The following is a 23,910-nucleotide window of genomic DNA, read 5'->3' on the forward strand; positions in this document are numbered from 1 at the left end:
GTGTCTTAACAGTGTAAGGGACATCATGATACTGAAGGAATGTGTCTAAATGTCTTATACAATACAAACATTTGTACATAACAAAAAACTGCACATTCAAATTGATGAAACAGCATGTAGAATGAACATTCTTATGCATTTAAACAACAAAGCCAGAGCAGCAATGCTGACTTCAAGGAGGGCTGAATCAATACATAATCTGTGCAGGCCCAGGCTTTTCCCTCCAATGCTCTCCAAAAATCAACCAGACTATTTGTTAATTATAGTTTGAGTAATGTTTATATAATTTTAATACTACTTAGTAATGTTGGGAATTTTAAGAGGAAAGTGAGCATGTGCAAGGATGTTTAAAAATGTATCACTCTTCTGACTTTTATTATTCTTTACACGAAGAGGCATATGAAGGATATTGTCTTTTCTATTTTACTGCTGAAAAGTAGTAACAAAAGCTTCTAAGTTTTCACTTCTTATTATCCATTAATGTAAATTTTGTCACGCTGTTAATAGCTTTTTTTCCTAATTTTCCATCTATATGTACGTATGGAAACTGAGTGGAGAAGAAGTGTACTGTTAAAGATTTTTGAGAATAAGGGTGATGTGCACAACTGTAGTAACTACAGTCAGATAAAATTAATCAGCCACAGCATGAAGAGTACAGGAAGCTAGGTTAAGAAGGGAAGTGATGATTAGTGAGTAGCAGTATGGTTTCATGCCTGGAAAGAGCACTACAGATGTGGTGTTTGCTCTGAGGGTGTTGATGAAGAAATATAGAGAAGGCCAAAAGGAGTTGCATTGTGTCTTTGTGGACACAGAGAAAGCATACGACAGCGAGCCTTGAGAGGAGTTGTGGTATTGCATGAGGAAGTCGGGAGTGGCAGAGCAGTAGCAAGAGTGGTACCAGTGAATTGTGACGGTGGTGAGGTCTGTGGTTAGGTGGGAAGAATGTATTTAAGGTGGAGGTGGGATTAAATCAGGGATTGGGTCTGAGCCCTTTCTAAAATGACAGAGGAGATTAGACAGGCCTATGGACTATGATGTTTGTGGATGATGACACTGTGATCTGTAACAAGAGCAGGTTGAGGAGACCCTGGAGAGGGAGACATATGCTCTAGAGAGGAAAGGTATGAAGGTCAGTAGGACCAAGACAGAATACATGTGTATGAATGAGAGGAAGGTCAGATTAATGATGAGTACGCAGTGAGTAGAGTTGGCGAAGGTGGATGAGCTTAAATACTTGGGATCGACAGTACAGAGTAACGGGCAGTGTGGAAGAAAGATGAAGAAGAGTGGGCAGGCAGGATTGAGAACAGTGCCAGGAGTGATTTGTGACAGATGGGTACCAGCAAGAGTGAAAGGCAAGGTCAAAAAAGATGGTACTGAGACCAGATATGTTATATGGGTTGGAGACGGTGGTACTTATAAAAAAAAAAAAAAACAGGAGACGGAACTGGAGGTGGAAGAGATAAAGATCTTGAGATTTGCATTGGGTGTAACGAGGACGGACAGGATTAGGAACAAGTACATTAGAGGGTCCGCTCAGGTTGGAGACAATGCCAGAGAGGTGAGAGTGCGTTGGTTTGGACATGTGCACAGGAGAGATGGGAATATTGGGAGAAGGATGCAAGTGATGGAGCTGCAAGGCAAGAGGAATAGAGGAAGGCCTAAGAGGTAGTTAATGGATGTGGTGAGAGAGGCATGCAGGTGGTGAGTGTGACAGAGCAAGATGCAAAGGGCAGGAAGATATGGAAACAGATGATCTGCTGTGGCAACCCCTAACGGGAGCAGCCGGAAAGAAGAAGTAGAAGAATTTATATATGAAAATGGAAAGACATGTTTAATGAGAATTTACTTAAGAGATATTTTATAGAAAAATAAATTAATCAATTGTTTGGTTTAATTTCTCAATCAAAAACATCACCATTAAAAATTGGATTTTGAAAACTAGAAGCACATAGAAGCACATCATCATTCCTGTTAGAAGAATTTAATTCTCAACTTAGAACCTAAACACATACAGTAAATGCGTACATCCGTAACTCCACAGCTGGCAAGCTGTAACCTATACTATGTAAAATTTGAGTGATACCTTCCTTTGATCAAAGTTTTGATCTAATAAAACAATAATGGCTTCTGACACTCATAACTAACAGTTTACATGATTGTGTCATCCAGTATTACATTCACTATTTTCTGTTGTGAAGACATTTTACAGATTGAATTGTAGACTGTTTATACCTCTTGCTGGAATGAACCTGACACAATAAACCTAAGTATAGCAACACTAAGTAACACTCCATTTGGCATTATGCTTTGATTCAAACACCATTTGGATGTATTTTCAAATTACTTGGTTTTACAGGGTGCACCAAAGGTAATGATTAACATCTGTATGCTAAATCTCATGAAAACCAGTAATAATTACAAGCATTTGAGGATCTTTTCTGCAGCAGAACTTATGAACACCCTACGGGAATGCTAAAAGCACTGGTAATACAGAAGCCATTTACAGAGTGCTTACTTAGGCAAAGAACTGTGATTAAACCAACACTACACACTCTGCACCCCTAAGGAATGACACAAATCAGCAAAATTATGAAGAAGCAACCACAAATTGCTGGATAATTTTATATATGAAGTGAGTACTACAAAATATTGTCTATTGTCTGGCTAGGCTTCTTTGCCTCAACCATCTTTACTCTTCAGGTGTCATACATGGCAAGTAAAGACATATCTAACCTCGTTTCAGAATTGTTTCATTCTGGAAAAGAGTGATCTTGCAAATGATATCAGCGGCATTTACATTTATTTTTAAACCTAATAAGAAATTTTGTGATTGTTGAACAAACCCATTTATATTTGTCAAAACTGAAAATAATAAAATTTTTAACCATCAAACAATGAATTGCCACCCACAATTACTACTGAAATTCACTGCCATATCATCATTAACTATAATACCCCTGCACAATTTCCAAGGTAACCCTTGGTTAAACACAACGAAATGGGCCACTGTGGAAAATGAATAGTTTTGTGGTAATGCATTAAAATGATACTTAGAACCACATGAAATAAGCTGAAGTACAGTCAGAGGGTAGAAACACAAATCATCTATATATATAATTCACTAAGCTGGGAGACAAGTAGCCACCCATGGAAAGCACGCCGGAAGGGGCGTGGATTCACTAAACCGCCGACAAGTAAGACACCAATGGCGCACGCAGGAAGGAGCCACGCCCACCAACTCTTAGACCATTGGATACAACGAAAAAAATCACACAGCCACGACCACCAACTCGGACTCGACGCCTCGGAAAACATGCCGTCATTTCTGTTTGTCTGTGCCACAGTCCACTTGCAGCTCTGAGCCACGTTGACTTTTCATTAGTCAACCTCAGTGGAACCTTGGTTCACACAGAGGCAGCGCCAGAGAGAGACAGAGGCACACACAGGCAGCGCGAGAGAGAGAGAGCCGCGCACACACAGGCAGCGCCAGAGAGACAGAGCCGCGCACACACACAGAGGCAGCGCCACAGAGAGACAGAGCCGCGCACACACACACAGAGGCAGCGCCACAGAGAGACAGAGGCACACACAGGCAGCGCAAGAGAGAGCCGCGCAATCCTTTAAAACTGAAGTTAAAACACAATGAAGGAAGCAGTCTTTAAAAACCAATAAGCCCTGTGCCTCTTTTTCATTAGCGTCTCACCTGCTTCAGGCCCTGCAACAGTCGAGATGCTCTCTCTGCAGCTGACCTTCTCTGTGCCTGACTCCACTACTGTCAGTCGCCTGATTAAAAATGGCCTTTTGAAGGGGAGCTATGGACCCGCTATACCACAGGAACATATTGCCTTCGAGCCTGCTCTCGCTCACTCTAACGTACCGGCTTTCTCTCTCTCTCTCTCCTCACTCGCTCATACACTGCACAGGGGAGAAATGCCCGAAGCACGAGTCTACCCGGAAACCGTTTCAGCCACACTTCCACGCACCTCGCTACACTGTGAGTGCGATGATTATTAATTTAAAAATGGGCTTTTGAAGGGGAGCTGTGGACCAGCTATACCACAGGATCACCTGTGACATTGCCTTCACATTGTTTTCCTTTTATTTATGATCCTGTTGAGCAGATCAGACACCCATGCAAACAACACTGAATAATCAATAGCTGCAACCACTTTGCCCGCCCCAACTCCTCACCTGAGTCGGTTTTGTCTGTGTTCAGCAGTGTTTCCCAAACTCGGTCCTGGTGAACCCCTGTGGATGCAGGGTTTTGTTCCAACCAGATTCCTAATCATTAATGCCGGTGAAACTCATCCGGGATAAGTCGGTTTTTCAAACGCAGACGTGTAGCACATTAGTCTAGCAGACTAGCTGGATGTAAAAATGTCATTGACGAAACTGTTGCTCTCAAACTTCGCAACATGGCTGTTGGCTTTGTTTGCCAACATTGGGATAATGTCGGCGACGTGGTCACAAACTGCAACAACTCACCACACAAGGACGTCCTGTCTCTCGAGGCATTCACACTGCCGGAAGACAACCATGGGATACGCAGAAAACAGCCATGTCAGTCAACGCAGACCAGACACCCAGGCAAAAAACACTGAATAATCAATAGCTGCAACTACTTTGCCCGCCCCCACTCCTCACCTGAGTCGGTGTTCAGCAGTGTTTGCCAAACTTGGTCCTGGTGAACCCCTGTGGCTGCAGGGTTTTGTTCCAACCAGATTCCTAATCATTAATGCCGGTGAAACTCATCCGGGATATGTCGGTTTTTCAAATGCAGCCGTGTAGCAGATTAGTCTAGCATGAATGCGCGCCCTCGCGCTGACTGAAAAGCCAATATATATTGAGTCTACAAAACATGATCAGCAAGTCTTTGATAGGCTGCAACAAAATGATGAAAGAACGGGCGCATTTTTTTCACACAAGCTGAGTGGGTGGATGTTAGTTAGTTAATTAGCAACTCGAAGGATTTCAAGATATAATATACACAAGAGGTAACACTGCAAAAGCGGCCCAAACCAGAAAAGATGGCTGGCAAAAAGTGGCTGACAAATTAAACGCGTGTGCATTGTACTTACTGAAAGCAGCGTTACAGATTTTGCAAATGTTCATTTTTTTCCCTCTGCTTAAAAAACATTGAAAAAGCGGCGCGGATTGGTTTGCATTATGTAAAACAGTTTGTTTGTTGCGGATAATTTGCTATCCACACAGGGAGGAACCGGGAAGCGAATCCACAATCTTCCACTGTCTCCTTACTGCAAAGCAGCCGTACTACTACAGCGCCACAAGGCAGTTAAAGAATGGACCGGGCCACATGTTCATTTTTTCCCCTGTGCTTAAAAGACATTAAAAAACTGTTTCTCAACTGTGACTCCGGAACAACTCAGTACGCGAAAAGCGGCCAGAACCGCAAACAACAATGAAAACTCTACATGACTCACAGATAGTGATGGGCCGCTCGATACTCAGATTTCGACACTGTGTTGAGCTTTCGAAGCACTGCAGATTTTAATACTTGATCGAATAATGACATCTGTCATTTAAGGATTTCACATTTTCTTTCTCAAATGTGCTTACCTATATCATGGCAAAGTACAGGGATAAACCTTTATTTTCTGTCTACTCCGTTTTAATTAAGACAGACCAAAGAAAACATTTAAGGCTATTAAATGTGATCTCAAGAAAAGATCAGGGTTAATTATAATACTAATAACAGCAGCGATTATAATGATACAGTGCAAAAGTAAATACTAATTGAAAGAGCCGGGAATGCATGAGGTGAGGCGTCTTATTTTGTTTAACTCTTGCTATCGTATAGTGCATTCTGCCTGTTGGCGTTAGTTAAATTTATATTTTTTAGACATCACACACTACAAGCTGCTGACGAACCCTTCTCTTCGTTGTCAGTCTGTAGCTACGAAAAAATAAAAGCAATACGACTTTTAACAGACGTCATTGAAGTGTATCATAAGTTTCTGTAACGTTAATGAAAATGGCCAGGAGGTGTCACGAGAGAGGTGAGTGTCAAATGCTTCGAAGCTTCGATACGATTTCCGACACAATTGCTTCAAACGTGTTGATGCTTCGTGAGGCTTCACTCCGCCCATCACTACTCACAGGTTACTGAACGAGAAATCAGCAGACTAGCATGACGGATGGGGCGTAATGGGCGTCCTTCCCCTCTCCTCCGGATTTTTCAAATGTTAATTTTTTTCCCTGTGCTTAAAAATCATTAAAAAAGCGGCCTGATTATGCGGCGTGTGGTACGCCGCGGGTTGGCTAGTACATATATAAATTTGCAACTAATTACATTTCAAAAGCAAAATGAAAAAACTATATAGCATTATTTATATTTATCATATTTAACACATAAAGGAGGCACAGGAAAATGGTGATGAGCATGAAGAGGATAATTTTAAATTCTTGTTTATTAAAATGGTATTAGAAAGTCACCTTACAGAATGTGTATTCCACTTCAAATCCAATGGACAAGAGCCATGAACAGATAGCAGTACAGGTAGTCCCCAGGTTACGGACATCCAACCTACGACTTACGAACGAGGACGCAGCTGCGATGCACGAGCCTCAGTAACTGCCGCTCCGTCATCTTCGGCATGGGGATGCTGCAAGCGGTGGCGATTTCGCTGCTCGCGCAGTGTAGTGTCCCTCGGGCGGCTCCTGGCGGCAAGCAGTGACCCGTGGTCCATAGTCACCGGGGCCACAGCTATCGCTCGTGTGCAGGACGATGCTTCGTTGCCCGCCCACTACGCCGCTGCAGCTACTGCATGTGACTGGACGCAGGTTGGATGGAGCGGAGGGGGGCGTTTCACTGCCCGACCAGCACACACGGCTGGTAATGCTGCAAGTAGTGACCTGGTTATGGCTGAACGGGGCGGCGGGGGTAGTAGCATTGTAGTGTGTCTCGGATGGCTGCCTGATCAATTGGGGTTGGGTGATTCACTACCCGCCTTTGGCCGCACCGTGTTCGTTCTCGGTGGGAGGACGCTGTAGGTAGCATACTGTAGTGGAGGTGACTGTGAGGTGGGCTGGTGATGAACCCCACCTCGCCGCCCCCAGTCATTCTCAATAGCAAGCCTGCTTGTACTGTTACGCACATAGCAGGAAGTTGTCTCTTGTCAGTACATCAGACGTGTTGACGGGTGCCTTAATGCTGTGATAGTGTGTACTGTATAGCGCTGTGCAGAAGTGCTCATCTTAACCTTTTGTCTTCACCCTTCAAGAATGTCTCTGAAACACAAATCTGATGAAAGTACTGGTGATACAGTAAAGAAGAGAAAAACCATCACCATTGAAAATAAAGTAGAAATAATAAAAAGGTCAGAGAGAGGTAAAACTCCATCATTCATTGGCAGAGCACTTGGTTACAGTCGGTCAACAATAGCATTTATTAAAATAATGTACCTGTTCCGAGTTACATACAAATTCAACTTAAGTACAAACCTACAGTCCCTATCTCGTACGTAACCCAGGGACTGCCTATATATATAGTAATAAAGCATCATATATGCTATCTAGAGCAGAAACATCCGATCAAGGTTCATAAGAAATGTATATACTAAAGGTTACACCTGAACCTATGTGGGAAATAAGTTCTAGTCACCTATTAATGCTAGATGCACCACGGCCAATTCCAATTGATGTTGCGTTTTTAAACCCTACATTACTTTATCAGTGTGCATGTCCTACTCCAATACTTTCTTGACTTTTCCTAAATTGCTGTGCTTCAAATACCAATGTTATTGCAACTCTGAAATTCCATTCAGAAAGACACCAAAGACCCCCGATTACTATGGGAGGTATTTTCTGCAAAATAGGAAATGAAAATTAAAATTATAAAACGAAGATGCAATGTATCTTTTGCCATTTATTTTTCAAAGTCTACACAAAAGGATGCTGCAAAAATTAAAATAAAATAACACTATTTGCAATTTAATTTTCTGCACAGGAGTCATTTGTGAAATTTTTAAAAATAAAATTTAATTACCCTTTTTGTCATTTTATTTTCCATTTTGTCTTTTGATTTTCCATACCTGTAGTGGTGAGTCAATGTCATAATTAAAATGCAAATGCAATCCCCACTTTAAATTTGCTTTTTCTTCATGATATGCATAATAACTACTAAAATTAAAATGAAAGTTTAATATTTCCTTCATATTTACTTTTCCATTAGGTTCGCAGTACATATGTGACAAATTTAACGAAAAATTCAAAATGAATAAATCAATAACAAAGTCCCCATTTAGGTATTCAATTTCAGCATGAACAACAATGAAGCTGCAAAAATGAAAAGCCAAATGCAAATAGGCACTGGCACCACCTGCTGCTCATTGAATTTTCATTTTCCACTTTACATTTTCATTTTCAAGTTCTCAACATGCAAAATATTTTAATTAGTGTGGGTCAGTGGGTGTGGCTTCAATATGCGACTGACACATTTTTGGAAGGTATTAGCAGCTTCTAATAAGATGGAAAGTGGTGTTCAAGAAACAAGGAGATTGTTAATGGAATTTTATATTACTTACAGTAGATGCAAAGTGATTTTAGATAGGCTTGGAGATATCAATGCTTTTACCAGCACAGAGGTAAATGATGTTGTACGGTGGAATTTATGTGAGGCTGTGTATTGCCTAAGCTCAGAATCAGTGGACATGGCAACCTGCGCAGCACCAGGTCAGCCTTGGCTGAACATTACCATAGAAGTATGTTCCATGGAATAAAGGCCAAAAAAACAGGGCACCTCATGGGAGTTTCCAAAAGGCCAATCAGGCAAAAATTGCAAGAGTTAATTACAGGACATAGTAATGTTTCACTATACATTATGAGGGGGCACCCTCATAAAGCAACAACCCTTCGTATATTCACAAAACTTTAAACATACCTCCCATACTATTACCATCACAAGTAACAGCATTGAACATCGAATGAATTGTGGCTTATCTCCTCTGGTTTGCACTTGGCTGCATTTGCATATCTTTTTCACCTCAACAAATCCTCTCCTGTTCGACATGACTTAACATTGTTTCCCAGAATTGTCTTATCTTGCAGACAATTATAAAATAATCCACAAAAATGCCACACTTATAATCGCATACATCTTTTCATTACGTGTATGAAGAAAAAAATAAATCTGAAAACTGTTGGCACTCCAGTTATTTCAGTCAGGTAAAAAAAAAATACTATATTCTTGCATTGCATATTTATTCATAAACCGTGGAATAAAAGGTACACAACCAGTATAAATATGACATGGGGATGGGAGAACATGTGAAGTGGTACATAGTGGATTGTGAGTCACTTTCAAAGTTGTGACAGACATGGCAGACTTGACAAAGAATGCAAATGATAGAATAACTGGTGGGCTTTTTGTGAAAAATGATAGGACCAATGGAACATGGTGCCTGACAGTAAATCAGGTGTCTTTTAGGAGAAAAAAAATATGATTTCAGTATTGTTATATTGAAATGCTGGCCCATGTATTGACTTATATACACACACAATGAAATCACATAAATGGTTTGATGGCAGATGTACACAAATGCAAACAAATCAACTGTTTTTTCTTGTATTTGCACACATTATCATGTCTGTTTTGTTTGTGAAAACACTGCAGTTGAGTTGCATTCACTTGAGGATTGTTCAATACACAATATGCCACCTTGCAATGTTTTCCATTCCCTGCATATAACTGATATAGGCTATGCACTTCAAAAAGTAACTGCTTTGCTGTTGTATCAGGCACTTGGCACACTGTGTGGAGCTGCACCATGCATCATAAATAGGAGCAGACATACCAGCTAATGAGCAGTTATTCCTGATGCAAAGTTGATGCCCTTTCACACAGTAAAGGCCAAATACAACTGACAAATTAGGAATCAAATTTGAATAGCTGTGGGTGTAAGTAATAGATACTATTCTTATTTGGAGAAAGATCACACTTGATTGTCAGAGAAAGACAATGACAGTGACTGGTGAAGTGACTTGTGGGACTTTCATAGGCTATGTAAGATACAAGCACACAGAAACACACACACACAGAATGACTTTTCAGGTTAGCTCTACCACTTCTGACAGCATCATTCTCCTTGGAGCGTGTGGCCCTACCAAACATTTCATGTCGCAGCAACAAACCACCCATGGTGTGAGGTAGAATTTTAGTTTTTAATGTCTTGTTTCAATTTCCGGGTCAAAACAAATGTCTACTGGCAAGGTGAAAGATAATCAGCTATTGTCAATGTCTGTTTCAGAACCTAGGAAGAAAAAAAAAAAAAGATGTAGTGAGAAGTGTTTGTATTGTCTTTTTCGTGCAGGTACAAATATGGGGAGTGAGTAGCTATGCTTTACTTTTTCTGTGACTTACTTATTCACTTAATGTACTCCAGACAACAGATAAGAATGAGTAATTAAAATATTTAGTAATGCGTGCTGTGATTCACTTGCACAGACCCATGTGAACTCACACATCATGGTATTCTAATAATTTGCACATTTAGCTGACAGTGTCTTAACCACTCCACCAGTTAACTTCAGAAAACATGACAACATATATGATCACCAATCAAAAAGTGCATTGTGTGTCACAACTTGACGCTTGCATGCTTATTGGATGATCCTTAAAATATAGCTTGCACTTCCGCCCCAGGTTTTTGTTTTACTATCACCTGTGGAAATGAAGTAAATGACGCAAATTGAGAAAAACATAACTAGTTTTTAGTACAGCATTTGATTAAATTTAAATATATTGAAGCAAATGCTGCCAACTATTAAGTACAAAACACAGAAATTGAGATAATTTCTTTGAACCACTTAAATTGTTTTCAGACACTGTAGTATAGTACTGTGACCTTGAATGTGCTGAAATACTGTGAAACACAGACGGTTGACTGCATTTTCTGAAAACATTCTGTAAAAAATATAAAATAATATCTGAACCGTACTGTAATGGCTGAACTACAACGTTTGTATTAGTTTGCTGCAATTGTTTTAAACAGTCAACTTTATTTGCCCAATATACAAACAATTTCTGAAATCTCTAAGTAGTTATAAATTAAGTGTAAAGCAAAACTTGCAGTCTACAACTTAACTAATGCATCAGTGTCTTAGGTATGGATAGTATTAATGGTCTGTTTAGTTTTTACCTCAAGGGGTGGAAGGAGCAAGCTACAAACACTAAAAAAATACTAAAACTAACACCACCACCATCACGAACATTATCAGACAACTATAGTGAAATGTGGAAATGTGAAAAAGCAAAACAAGCCAATTGAGTTACCGTTGAAATAATTCCTCCTCTATGCTTTTGAGAAGGCTCCTTAGAAATTGGGGAAGAGAAAAAGAGACTTCAAAGTGAATATTTGTTGGTTGCTAAGAAACCCAACCTATAGCAAATCTACATAAGATACAAAATATTCAAAACAATGACCAAGACACAAAACTTACCAGCCAAAATGCTCTCTATCTGACCAGGTATTCACTGTTACTCTGTGGACAAAGTGTGGCCTTGCACACTCACTTAAGACCCCCCCCCCCCACCCCCACTCTACAGCTGATTAGACATTGATGGCATCAGTAAAGCTTGGCTTGAGAAAAAGCCTACCATCCTCATACTGCTCTGTTACTGGTTCCAACTTGATTAAGACAGGCTGATAATGGTCTCTGACTGCTACACGAGTACAGAATAGATCGTATTTCTTATAAGTGCTTAATGTGGAATGCAGGAAAGCACATGGGGAGTTTTCTAGGGTAAAGGGAGACCCACTGAATAACAATCTAATCATAAGCAAATTAAAAAAAACTGTATTAAACAGTGAAAAAAATATATATATATATAAAACATGTTAGTCTAATTTAAGAGGTAAGGGTTAAACAGGAGGAAATACAAAGTGGAAGGGGTAGTCAGCAGCAGTGGGAAAATAAATCAGTTAGCATCCATGTTAGTCAAACCATTTGTGATAAAAACAGACTGAGTGATAAGGACACAACTTGTCTTAACAGTGCTAAAAATAAGAAAAATGTAAGCTAAACACTTAAATTGTTAGTAGAAATATGTACCAAGATTTTGCAGAAAGGGCAGCACGGTGTTGCAGTGATAGCGCTGCTGCTTTATAGAAAGGAAACCAAAGTTCGCGTCCTGGGTCCTCCCTACATGGAGTTTGCATGTTCTCCATGTGTCTGTGTGGGTTTCCTCCACATGATCCATTTTCCTCCCATAGTCCAAAGACAGGTTATGTGGATTAGCAATACTAAACTGGCCCTAGTGTGAGGTTGGTGTGTTTGCCCTGAGATGGACTGAATCCCTATCCAAGGTTTGTTCTTGCCTTGCGCCCTGTGCTACCTGATATAGGCTCCAGCAGCCCCCGTGGTTAGAAAATGATTCTGCAGAAGTTGATTTTGAAGACATAAACAAACATACACAACTAAAGAAATATACTATTTATTATTTTACTTAATTTCCTATATTAACTATATATTCTGTATATGGAAGCTTAAAAGCAACCTTGGGTATACCATTATGTAAAATAAAAGTTTCATGAATTGATCCGATGCAAAAAATAAAAATAAGGATTGCCATGCAGGAGCAATTACTGTTAACTGCCTAGCATGCAAACTGGAACACAAAATATGACTACATTAAATACTCTACACTATGGGTACTTAACGGAGGTCTTGAAGGTCAGCAGTTGCTGCAGGTTTTTGCTTTATCCAGTTTCATAACTGGAACCCATTTACTTACTACTAAAGCAATATGGGTTTTTTTTTGGACCCTCAATTGCCTATTTTAGCTTTAAAATGCTGCATTAAGGTTTTAATTGTTGCATGTTTTCTTAACCAGCTATTGAACACCAAGTTTTATTATCTGCTAGGCCCAACTTGTAATTATAAAACTGATTGGAATAAAAACCTGCACCCACTGTGGACCTCAAGAACCAGAGTTGAATACCCCCACTCTATAACATTTAATACTTTTATCAAGATCATGATTCTTAAACATTTCTATTGGAATGGAAGTATCTTTATATGCCAACATAAGCTATGTTTACATTAAAATATTTGCACAGAATAACTTTAATGTTATTACTGACTGTGTTGCTGATATGCCACAGTATTTCATCTCTTCCGTTAATTCATTAGTTTAAATATTTAGGGATAAGTTCATTTCTTTGTCAATGACATAGTGTTAGAAAGTCAAAATGTAGCATCAAGGATTTATCTAAAACACTATTGCAGTAGCAGTTGTATTTAGCCATTATTTTCCTTTTAATCTGCTTTTCCTGTAAAAAGTCACAGTTTGATGATTGCAAGAGAACAACATCCAAAAAGCAAACTTTAGATTTTTAAATGAAATACTCGTCTTCCTAGCAAACAACTTACTTCTTTATGATTCCTCCTTCAGAAAATGGGCTCCACTGGGAGGAGAAGTCGCTGTCTTTAGTCACATCCTTTGAAAACAAAATTGATACATATCTAATTTTTTTCAATTATCAGACATCGGAATGAGAAAATGTTTTGTCAAATTAGAACATTTACATCATGTACTGAAAATTACTGTCACTTCAAAAAAGTAAGGAAAAGCATCAGTTATGACTATTTCTTTATAAAATTTGCAAAGTAAGAAAAATTATAGACAAACATTGCAAATATTGTTTTGAAAATTTAAATCAATAACCAGACAATTTTATGCTCAACAAGTCCTCATTTGTATGAGACAAACTAATAGCCACTCTATATTATAATTAAACAAGATGTACAGTATATCTCTAAACAGTTGCAGGTGAAGTAGATCATGAAGTGGACATCAGCACTCATACTGTACCATTTCAGCATGTGCTGCAGTTTCTTTTCGGAGTGGAGGTTCAAACTGCATCTTGTCAACTGTTAGGAAAACAAACATCAGTAATCAAAATTTGAAATGGTGCTCATGATTGAAAGCATTCATTGAGCACTAGATGGCAGCAAAGATTAGTTAATCCACATTGAATTTCAAATTTTAAGGAGAAAGTTGCAAGAAATTTTAAATTGCCTCACAGAAGGAAAAAGGAAAACAACAAAAAATACATTTTTAATAAACTGAGCAAAGTTTATAGGACTATATAGTATTGACTACTTACTTACAAACGGATGATTATTATGAAAATATTATAGTTTTCACCAAAAAATTAATATATATAAATTATGACTTTAGAACAGACGAATGCCAAATAAAAAGAAATGGTAACAATTGGTTTATTCTTTATTTTTAATTTAATAAGGGATGGCACATATTTTGGGGAGAAGAAACTTGCCAAGAAACAAATGATTAATCTTTTTGAAAAAAATCTTTGCAATTATTCCATACAAAACTACTTCAGAAACTCCAAATGTGTTGAGTGCCTTGTATGACCAATCCACTTTAGCTCTTGCTGCCAAAATTCTATTGGATTGGATAGTTTGATAAATGTGCTTGAATATTTTATTCTGCACAACTGAGAAAGTAAAGATTGTTTGGACCAATTTCAACTGATCAAGAAAGAACCTTACAATTTCTTCTGCTATATTTCAGAATAAAAATTCATAGTTCACACACTAATGAAAAGCTGTCTAATTCCTCAGGCAGAAGAGTAACACAAGAACCACTATGCATGAAAGCAAGTATAAGGTTATTTTCATTATATACAGTATTACGAGTTTCAGAAAACCTCTAAACCCTTGAAATGAATGCTACAGCTTTTCAAAGTCCATTAGACTACTAAAGCATGAGCATGAACAGCCACAGCAAAGTATTTCTGGAAACTGTTGGATGTTTAATGACGCTTGTTTAAATCCTGAATTAGTTTAAAGTTTAGCTTGTAATACAGTTTTAAAGAACATCCAGAGCTGCAATGTTACTGCATGCTAAAGTGTTTATTTCTGTCTGTCATTTAGCATTTTGGCCCAATCATGCTTAGAAAAGTGCTTTGACTCAATGTGAGTTTTCAAGCAAGAAATACTTGTTCCTGCTTCTGGCACAACATCTTAATGGAGATCATGTCTTGACTTGACCAAGGCATGGCAAAACAGTATTTTTATTCATCTTTTCTAAAACAGACATGTGTATCTTTTTGACCAGTATCATACTAGCTGATCCAACTGACTTTAGCTTCAGCTCTGGCTTGTGAATGTATGGCCTCAAATTATTTTTCAGATATCTCTGATACTAAACCAAATTCAATTTTTTTAGAATGAAACAAAGTCATTTGCATTCAGATGCCGCAGTGACTCTCCAAACCATGTCACTCTCACTACAATTCAAGACGGCTGCTATGAGGTTTCTAAATAATACTTTGGTTGGTCAAAAACAAAACACAAATAAAAACAACATTCATATAATATAATATTGTACTCAACTGTTACAAAAACTTTGTGATTAGTCAAGGTGTATTTTACTAATATAACGCAAGACCTTGTGTGCTTCTTAAAAACAGTTTACATAAACCAAATATATGGAAAAAATTTTGTGGTGTTCAAATGCAACTATGGAAAAAACAAGCCTTCCACACCTTTCCACTTCACCCTATAATCTTGGCTAATGTGAAAAATTCGTAAAAAATAATCTTGAGAGGATTGTCTCCATTTTAATGCTATTACTGAGACATCTGCATAAAGCATTTTACAGAAATGTGGCTGTCTGTAGCAAACAATGATATAGACTGATGTTTTTGATAACAACCTTAATTCAAACATCTGAGAAGAAAACAATTATGACAGCAGTGCGACAGGTAAAGCACTAGTGGGGTGGAGTGGGTTGTGTCTGGTATTTTAATGAATGGGGTAAAGAATTTACTGCAGACAGTAAGCTGCTCTTCGCATTCCTAAGACCATTCAACCTGTTGAGTCTCCTTCCACAAATATTATTGTGTACTTGTGTATATGCATTTTTTTTATAACACAGATAATAAAAAATGAGAGTCAATGTTTGTCATCACTCACAAGTTGCAACAAATTTCATTTTTTTGGAATTCAGCTATTGAACCTTAAAAAAGTAGCTCATAATCCAAGGTTAATTGTACTATAACGACACTTTTTAACAGACCTAGCACTGAGACTTTTAAGCTTGAGTACTAAAACAGATCTCAGATAATGACACAGACAGAAAAAAACAGCCATCCCTTACAGACATAAGCATTAGACATGCAGTGAACAAAGCAACGTGTATTGTTTCCCCTTCCTGTCAAAAGTCACTCACTATACTGAGACTTTCAGCTGCTGCCATCTGAGGTTGGCAGAGGAGCATGACACAGGGATAAAAAGACATACATTTAAACATTCCTTAGTTTCAACAGTCGTTAACCTTCCCAATAATTTTTATTTTAATAGACAACTACAGGCTTAACTTGCAAGATTACAGTTAACATTACTGGTACAAAAGTTTAACTTTAGTTTATTCAGATTTTCTTTTATACTAAGTCATACAGTACACATAATATTAACTATATTACTACTATATATTGTATAGAGCAATCAAGAATTGACTTGAAGGTGATGAATACACTTAAGACTCACAAAACATTATAAGCCAATAGGTGCTAGCATGAGGACATAAAAATGGAACAGTCAGTAGTACTATATATATACAGGAATGGGCAAAAGTGGGTTTACAGCCGAGTGTGCATGAAATGCAGTTTATTCATGTATTACTATTTATTTATTAATTATTATTTATTTATCTTCTTATTATTATTACTATTCAAGTGTGCTTGAGAATAGCAAGTAGACTAAAACAATGTGTAAATAATGAAGGTCGTCAATTTCAGCACTTATGAGTGCACTGTGCCATTCTTTTGAGTTAATAAAGCTATTACAATAATCATAATCTGCATGTCTTTTTCCATACGAACAACTGTAAACCTACTTTTGTCCACACCTGTATATTGCATAACACAAGGACTTAATATATATAAATCCTTAAAAATTTTCAAACACCAGCAGCTTTAAATAAGATTATACAGTATACATTTTGTGAAGACTATTGACATTAGTTTTTCTTTCTTTCTTTTTCTCTTTCTTTCTTTCTCTCTTTTTCTTTCTTATCAAAGCAGCATCAACATTACAACTAAGTGCAATTAAATCTTTGAGAACTGTCTCATAAAGACATTCATGCCACCCAAAATGCATCACTTTAAATATAGTAAAATAAACAGAAACAGAAGAGAAATAAATTAGACAACAATGAGAAGTCAGTGGGCTTAACATACTGAACGCAGTATCACTGAACACAGTGTCACAGCTCTAATACAGTGAATGAATTGAAATACAGTAGGAAAATAAAAAAAAAGTCAAGAGTGAACGTGTTAATAACAATTTAACACCAGCACCTTCCATATGTTGCCATAATTATCGCATATATTATTTGAAGGTTTTTAATGTTTGTTATCGGTCTTCTATAGAAAAGATGCTATAGCATAAGATGCATGAAGAAATATAGTAAATATTAAACTTACAGTTAATTTCTGACAGAGTCCTTTCAGCTCTGGAGTTCTTATTTGTTGAACGAATAGTATGACGGACAATTGGAAGTGGCTAAAGACACAAACAATATAAAGCAATGAACTTTAGTGTCATTGGGAGCAGAAGTAGGTTTTAAGTAAGGAATTAAACCTGGAGAAGTCCAACACGAGCCAGATTAAAGGTATTCAATTAACCTAATCAGCACATCTTGAGGGTCACACCTTGAAACAACCCAGAGAGATACAGCATGCAAACTCCAGATATACAGTGTTGTGATCAGCTATGAGGCAGAAAAAGTAATCACCTGTGCACTGTGCTTTGCCCCTAGGAATGATTAAATACTGTCATTCTTTAACAAAATTGCCAAAAATACACACTTTAATACTAAGTACAACTCTGAGGAAGAAATTTTTGACATTGTAGGCAAGCTTGAAGAAACTCATCTCAATCCCCAAACTACATGAGTAACTGCTGTAATGCCTATGTCTATACAAACTTCACCAGATGGATAGAAAAATAGATTTAGGCTGTCGGATGTAAGAGTGAAGAATTAAACTGCTGTTTCAGGAAAGTTATTTAAATTTTTGTTTAAACCCATGCAGAAAGTAGTCTAGTTCAAGTATTTCTATTACTCCCTAATATCCATGTATGATTAGGATACATCAGTCATAGCATTTATATTTTATTCAATGCAATTCATTTGTGTGCGGCACTCTTCAATGAGTACAGGTTCAGAGCACCTGTAGATAATACAGGTGTACATAATACCTCAATGATAACAGCACCTGTACATAATACAATAGATAAGTATCTATCTATCTATCTACAGTTAGGTCCATAAATATTTGGACAGAGACAACTTTTTTCTAATTTTGGTTCTGTACATTACCACAATGAATTTTAAATGAGTCAACTCAGATGCAGTTGAAGTGCAGACTTTCAGCTTGTTGAAGACTAAACTTCGGACAGAAAGGCCCACAAACAAACAGCAACCGAAAGCCGCTGCAGTAAAGGCCTGGCAGAGCATTAAAAAGGAGGAAACCCAGCATGTGGTGATGTCCATGAGTTCAAGACTTCAGGCTGTCATTGCCAGCAAAGGGTTTTCAACCAAGTATTAGAAATGAACATTTTATTTCCAGTTATTTAATTTGTCCAATTACTTTTGAGCTCCTGAAATGAAGGGATTGTGTTAAAAAATGCTTTAATTGCCTCAAATTTTTATGCAATCGTTTTGTTCACCCCACTGAATTAAAGCTGAAAGTCTGCATTTCAACTGCATCTGAGTTGTTTCATTTAAAATTCATTGTGGTAATATACATAACCAAAATTAGAAAAAAGTTGTCTCTGTCCAAATATTATTGGACCTAACTGTATCTATCAATCAATCAATCAATCAATCAATCAATCAATGAGTACAGGTTCAGAGAACTTGCAAGTCTACAGAAATAAGGCAATAATAAACAATTATACCATATATTTTAACGTACATTAACACATAGTAAAACATACCTGTATATATTACATGAAGGTATTTGGTTTGAAATAAGCTATTAGACAGATTATTCATGAAAAATTATTCTCTAACACAGCTATTTCTCTTATTTATATATTATCAAAACAGAAATGGAGGAAATATCAAAAAACACATGCAACCATAAATAGTAGTTATGAGAAAAATCAGACAATTAAATACCTCCGGGTCATCATCATCTGCCTCATAATGCACATGTCTCTCTGGATTGCTCATTTTATCCAGTAGCTCTACAGCAAGCATTCTGTTCAGTCCAGGCTGTGTTACAAATCCGTGCTGTTCATTTGCAAAGTAAAATTGTAGGTCAATAAGAAAAATTCAAACACCAGTATAAGCACTATAACTATTTCCTGCTGGTAAGCCACCCTTGGAATATCTCCATGCCTGACCAATTCTGCCTGCAGATAAAAACTCTTTTAACAAAATAAAGAAATAACCACACATTCTGAACTCTACTATCCATCCATCCATTTTCCAACCCGATGAATCCGAACACAGGGTCACGGGGGTCTGCTGGAGCCAATCCCATCCAAACACAGGGCACAAGGCAGGAACCAATCCTGGGCAGGATGCCAACCCACCGCAGTGAACTCTACTATCTGCAATCAAATTACAGATAAAATCTGTATTCAGTGCTGCAGTTTTGGACTCACAATGCCTTCCTGATACCAAGTGGAAGACCTCCCTAGATGGGTGACTAGGCGTCTGGGAAGAGCAGGATTTGATCCAATAGTCATTGTTGGTGTTATAACAAATGACATATGTTAAGATCAGGTTGGCAGTTCTGCAATCCAAATCTAAGAAATTAGGTGCTAAGCTAAAAAGCAGAACTGACAAGGCGGTCTTCTAAAGCTAAAAAGCAGAACTGACAAGGCGGTCTTCTCTGTAGTTTTGCCTGTGCCACTTATCAATGCAGCTAAAACTGAGGTTTAATGTGTGACTCGATTCTTGTTACATTTGAATTAGAGGGGTACCAAATATATTATGGGGGTGCATAAGTAGGGTAGTCAAGGACTGTCTAGACTAGATATAAAAGGTAACTTTGACATTGTCCATTCACAGATAATAATGGAAAACAAAATGATTGTCATTAAAAAGGTTTGCCTTAATGCTAGTATTATTAATATTAAAGCGTTGGGGCTGTGCAGCTGCAAATGGTTATGATATTATAACAGCAACAGAAACCTAATCTAAATCTGAGATATGGGGCGAGTATAACATGGTTATTAAAGATAAGTAATAGGTAAAAGGTGAGAGAGGTACCATTTATCTAAAAGAACAGGTGAATACATGTATACTTTAAATGCATGATAACTGACATTTTAGTGAGTATACCTGAATTCAACTAGAAAACATCAGGGATGGAATCCTGATATCGGGAGTGTGTTATAGACCTCCAAATGTAGATAATAGTTTCAATGTGCACCTCTTCTATTATATAAAAAAAAAAATAACTATAGAGGTGGATATTATAGTAATGGGGGACTCAAATTACAAATAGTGAGGCACCAGAACAAGATTTCATAGATGCAATAGAATGCAGTAAGTTAAATCACCAATGTGAAAAAAGACTGACTAAAGTTACAATATTTTTCTGTAATAATCAGGATATAATTCAGGGGGTAGTGACCATAATTTTGTCTTTTGGCAGAGGGCCTATTCAAAGTCTAAAACTATAAAACTTAATTTTTGTAGGGCAAATTTTAGCAGATGCAACTAAGTAGATAAAAAAAAAATTAAATAACTTTTAAGTGTGAACACAGACAAGGTGCAGTGGAGCAATTTGTTTACCTATAGTACAAGACTAATTAATTTATAAATTTAGAAGCAAAAAGAAATTTAAGAGAACTCTACAGAAAACAAGTAAGGAGGTAAAAAGGAAGATGTGAAAAACACAACATCTGTACACATAACTCTAAAACTAACTGTAGGGCTTATGAAGAAATGAGAGAAATGTTTTAAAAGAACATTAGTAATGCTAATTGGCAGTATGAGATATTGAAATTTTAAAGTGTGAATTAGTCAGTAACCCTGCAGCAGTTACAGGGATTAATAAAGAAGTACTTTAGATACAGAAAATTACAAACAGAAAAGTATTCCTTAGATTAAAAATTAAACAAGTCCTTGGGATCAGATAACATTTATGTTAGAGCGCTTGAGGAGGTTTTATTGTGTAGATACGTAAAACTACTGACATGTATTTTTCAATCATCACTGCACACTAGAGAAATTCCTACTAGTAGGTGGCAAATGTTGTTATATTGGAAACACTAAAAATGTATCACAGGTAATTTAACAGAAGTAATTAAGTAAAGAATTTAACATTTTATGCCAACAATACGTGGATTAGTGAACAGTCAACATGGGTTTAGATGGAGTTTCACTAATATACTAAAATTCTATGAGGAAGTAACAAAAGCATATGATCAGAGAGATGCATATGACATTATTTATTTTGATTCTTAAAGTTTCTGATGGCTGAGCCTGTGTCAGATGAAGTTTGTTATACAATAAATAAATTAAATGTATTGCATGTAGGAAGCAAAAATAATATATTTGAACACACAACAGTAGGTTTGACCACGGAACATACACATTATGAAATGGACCCAGGTGTACTGGAATCTTCATTGTCTTTACCAAGAGAATGTACAGAAGCAATTAAGAAGGCTTACAGGATGAATATGTTGTGTACACATTAATGAATGTTATCCTGGAATACTGCGTGCAGTTTTTGTCTTCATATTACGAAAAAAGACATAGCAGACCTAAACAACGTTTGAAGAAGCATAAATATACTGATTCCAAGACTGTGAGGTACTGTTTAAGCTATAAAGAAAGACTGAAGGAGAGGTGAAATGATTGAAGTGTTCAGATGTATGGGTGCATCAGTATGGTGGACTGCAGCTCTTACATTCAACAAAAACAGAAAGACACAGTTTAACTTGCTAACAGTAAATTCTGAACAGACAAAAATTTTCTTCATAGACAGAACCACAGACACATAAAATAATGTAACAAGTGGTATAGTAAAGATTAGGAATTTGGGGACCTTCCAATCTCAATTTCATAGTAATTTAGACGATTGAAGTGAACAGGGCTGACAAACTTTGTTAGGGTGAATGGACTGTCCTTGTCAAATTGTTTTAATGCTTACCGTTAGCAACTTTTCGGCATTTGGTCTTTTCTTTGGATTTTTTGTCAAAGAAACCTTCACAAAATTGTGGAACAGACTTGACCTATAAAATATTTAAAAAACTGATAAATATATTTGTCAAGTATGCAGTGATATTTTTTTAAACAACAGCTGTAGAAAATGTTCTTCTGTCATAATTATTAAAGGTTAGAAATGATTAAAGCAGACAAATGATATAGGATTTGTTTGTTTTTTTATTTATTTTTTTGTTTATTTATTTTTATAATGCAAATGGACATCACAACAAAAAAGAAAGAAAAAAAAGTAAAAACTGTGGCATTCCCTTTAAATATTGTATATAGAAAGTAGATATACTTTCATGTTCCACATGTAGCAATCCCCTGAGTCTAGAATCTTACCCAGACAAGCTATTCTTCTGACAGCAGGGACGTATAATACTTTGTTAATATAATTTATTTTAAAACATTATGCAAGAACATATTGTATCAGCATGTGGCTTCAAGACTGCCCACTGCTATCTTTAACATATCTAGCTACAGTATTGCTACTTTCTGAAATTTTCTCAGTTTTAAGAATTGTCAAACAGCTCATACTATGGTGTTTTTTTCAGACATTACTGAAAGTCAGCCAGGACTGCATGCTGCAGAAACAATCAACAACATTCTGCAATTTTCCACTCTATGTCTTTTTTTCACTGTTAAGTATACAAACAATTTGGACTGAGTTGTCACATCCTATAGGCAATTACCCATCCTCTTAAGTCCACCTTACATCACACCACCAACGGACAAATGGACAAACTGCCATATAGCATGCAGCTTTTTTATTTTTCAAATCACCAATAGTGGAATGTGAGCATAGTCAATAACCAGTCTGAGTGGCTGTCAAGTCATACTTTGCAGAAAGACAGAGAGATGGTTTGGCAAGCAGGTGGAAAAAAGATAAATTGTTCAGCTAGATGCAATAAGAACATTACACTTACCATTTTGTTTTATCTTTCAGTTTGGGTGGCTGAAAGCTGTTTTTAGACATTAGAAATAAAGCTCTGAAAAAATAAACATTTGCAAGTGTTAGGAAAGTGTGAAAATGCATTTACCATACATTTACTTTAATAAACATTTAATCATATTCATGGTAGTTGCTGCTTGTTTCTGTATAGCATTTTTCTTTGAGGCATTCTTTTGCTGCTGCAAAATGTACTGTAATCTTATTCACATCACAAGGTGGATGTGAGCAAAAAATAACTTACATTTTCTTTCATTAAGCAAAATTAACAGGGACTGCAAAATGATCTGATAAAAGAAAGATGAAGCATTTGCTGTTTTATTTTTTTTTTCTTATTCTCAAAAGCCACAAACAAAACTTTAGATGCTAAAAACACTTTAATTCCCAATGTGTCCTTTCTGAGGTGCCGATCCTCAAGATTACACTATCAATTTCTTAACCAGTTCTCAGCAACAATGTGAAAATAAAATGAATAGAAAAAAAGCAAGCACTAGCTCTTGTTCAAAGATTGACACACCATTTGAAATTCTGGCAACTTTTGAAAAGCAACACAAAGTCCGTCTCCCTGCAAAAGCCTGCAAACTGTAGTGGCATACATTACTAAACATCTTCCTGTGGAACTTCAGCAGATATAAATTCTTCCCCTGAAAAAATTCTCTAAATTTATATTAAGTAATTGACAAGGGCAGACATGGAACATATTACCAAAAGGCAACGTTAACAATGGATTTAT

At 36.9% G+C, this 23,910-nt stretch overlaps 1 protein-coding gene across 5 annotated transcripts in view; it reads right to left on the reverse strand.

Annotated features, from left to right (window-relative positions):
• The window catches only part of map4k5 (mitogen-activated protein kinase kinase kinase kinase 5), a 158,335-nt gene that overhangs the window by 43,532 nt on the left and 90,893 nt on the right, over positions 1-23,910 (reverse strand). For 4 of the 5 annotated variants that reach the window (XM_051919940.1, XM_051919942.1, XM_028822350.2 and 1 more), the window contains 7 exons: positions 23,155-23,217; positions 22,173-22,254; positions 19,178-19,291; positions 17,478-17,556; positions 13,835-13,893; positions 13,393-13,460; positions 11,294-11,332 (listed from right to left, as the gene is read on the reverse strand). In XM_051919940.1, the coding sequence (XP_051775900.1) occupies positions 11,294-11,332; positions 13,393-13,460; positions 13,835-13,893; positions 17,478-17,556; positions 19,178-19,291; positions 22,173-22,254; positions 23,155-23,217 (504 nt within the window). The remainder of the gene's footprint in view (positions 1-11,293; positions 11,333-13,392; positions 13,461-13,834; positions 13,894-17,477; positions 17,557-19,177; positions 19,292-22,172; positions 22,255-23,154; positions 23,218-23,910) is intronic. The other variant, XM_051919941.1, reaches the window with a different exon arrangement.

The sequence above is a fragment of the Erpetoichthys calabaricus genome, chromosome 16 (genome assembly GCF_900747795.2).
Source record: "Erpetoichthys calabaricus chromosome 16, fErpCal1.3, whole genome shotgun sequence".
NCBI classification, from domain to species: Eukaryota; Metazoa; Chordata; class Cladistia; order Polypteriformes; family Polypteridae; genus Erpetoichthys; species Erpetoichthys calabaricus.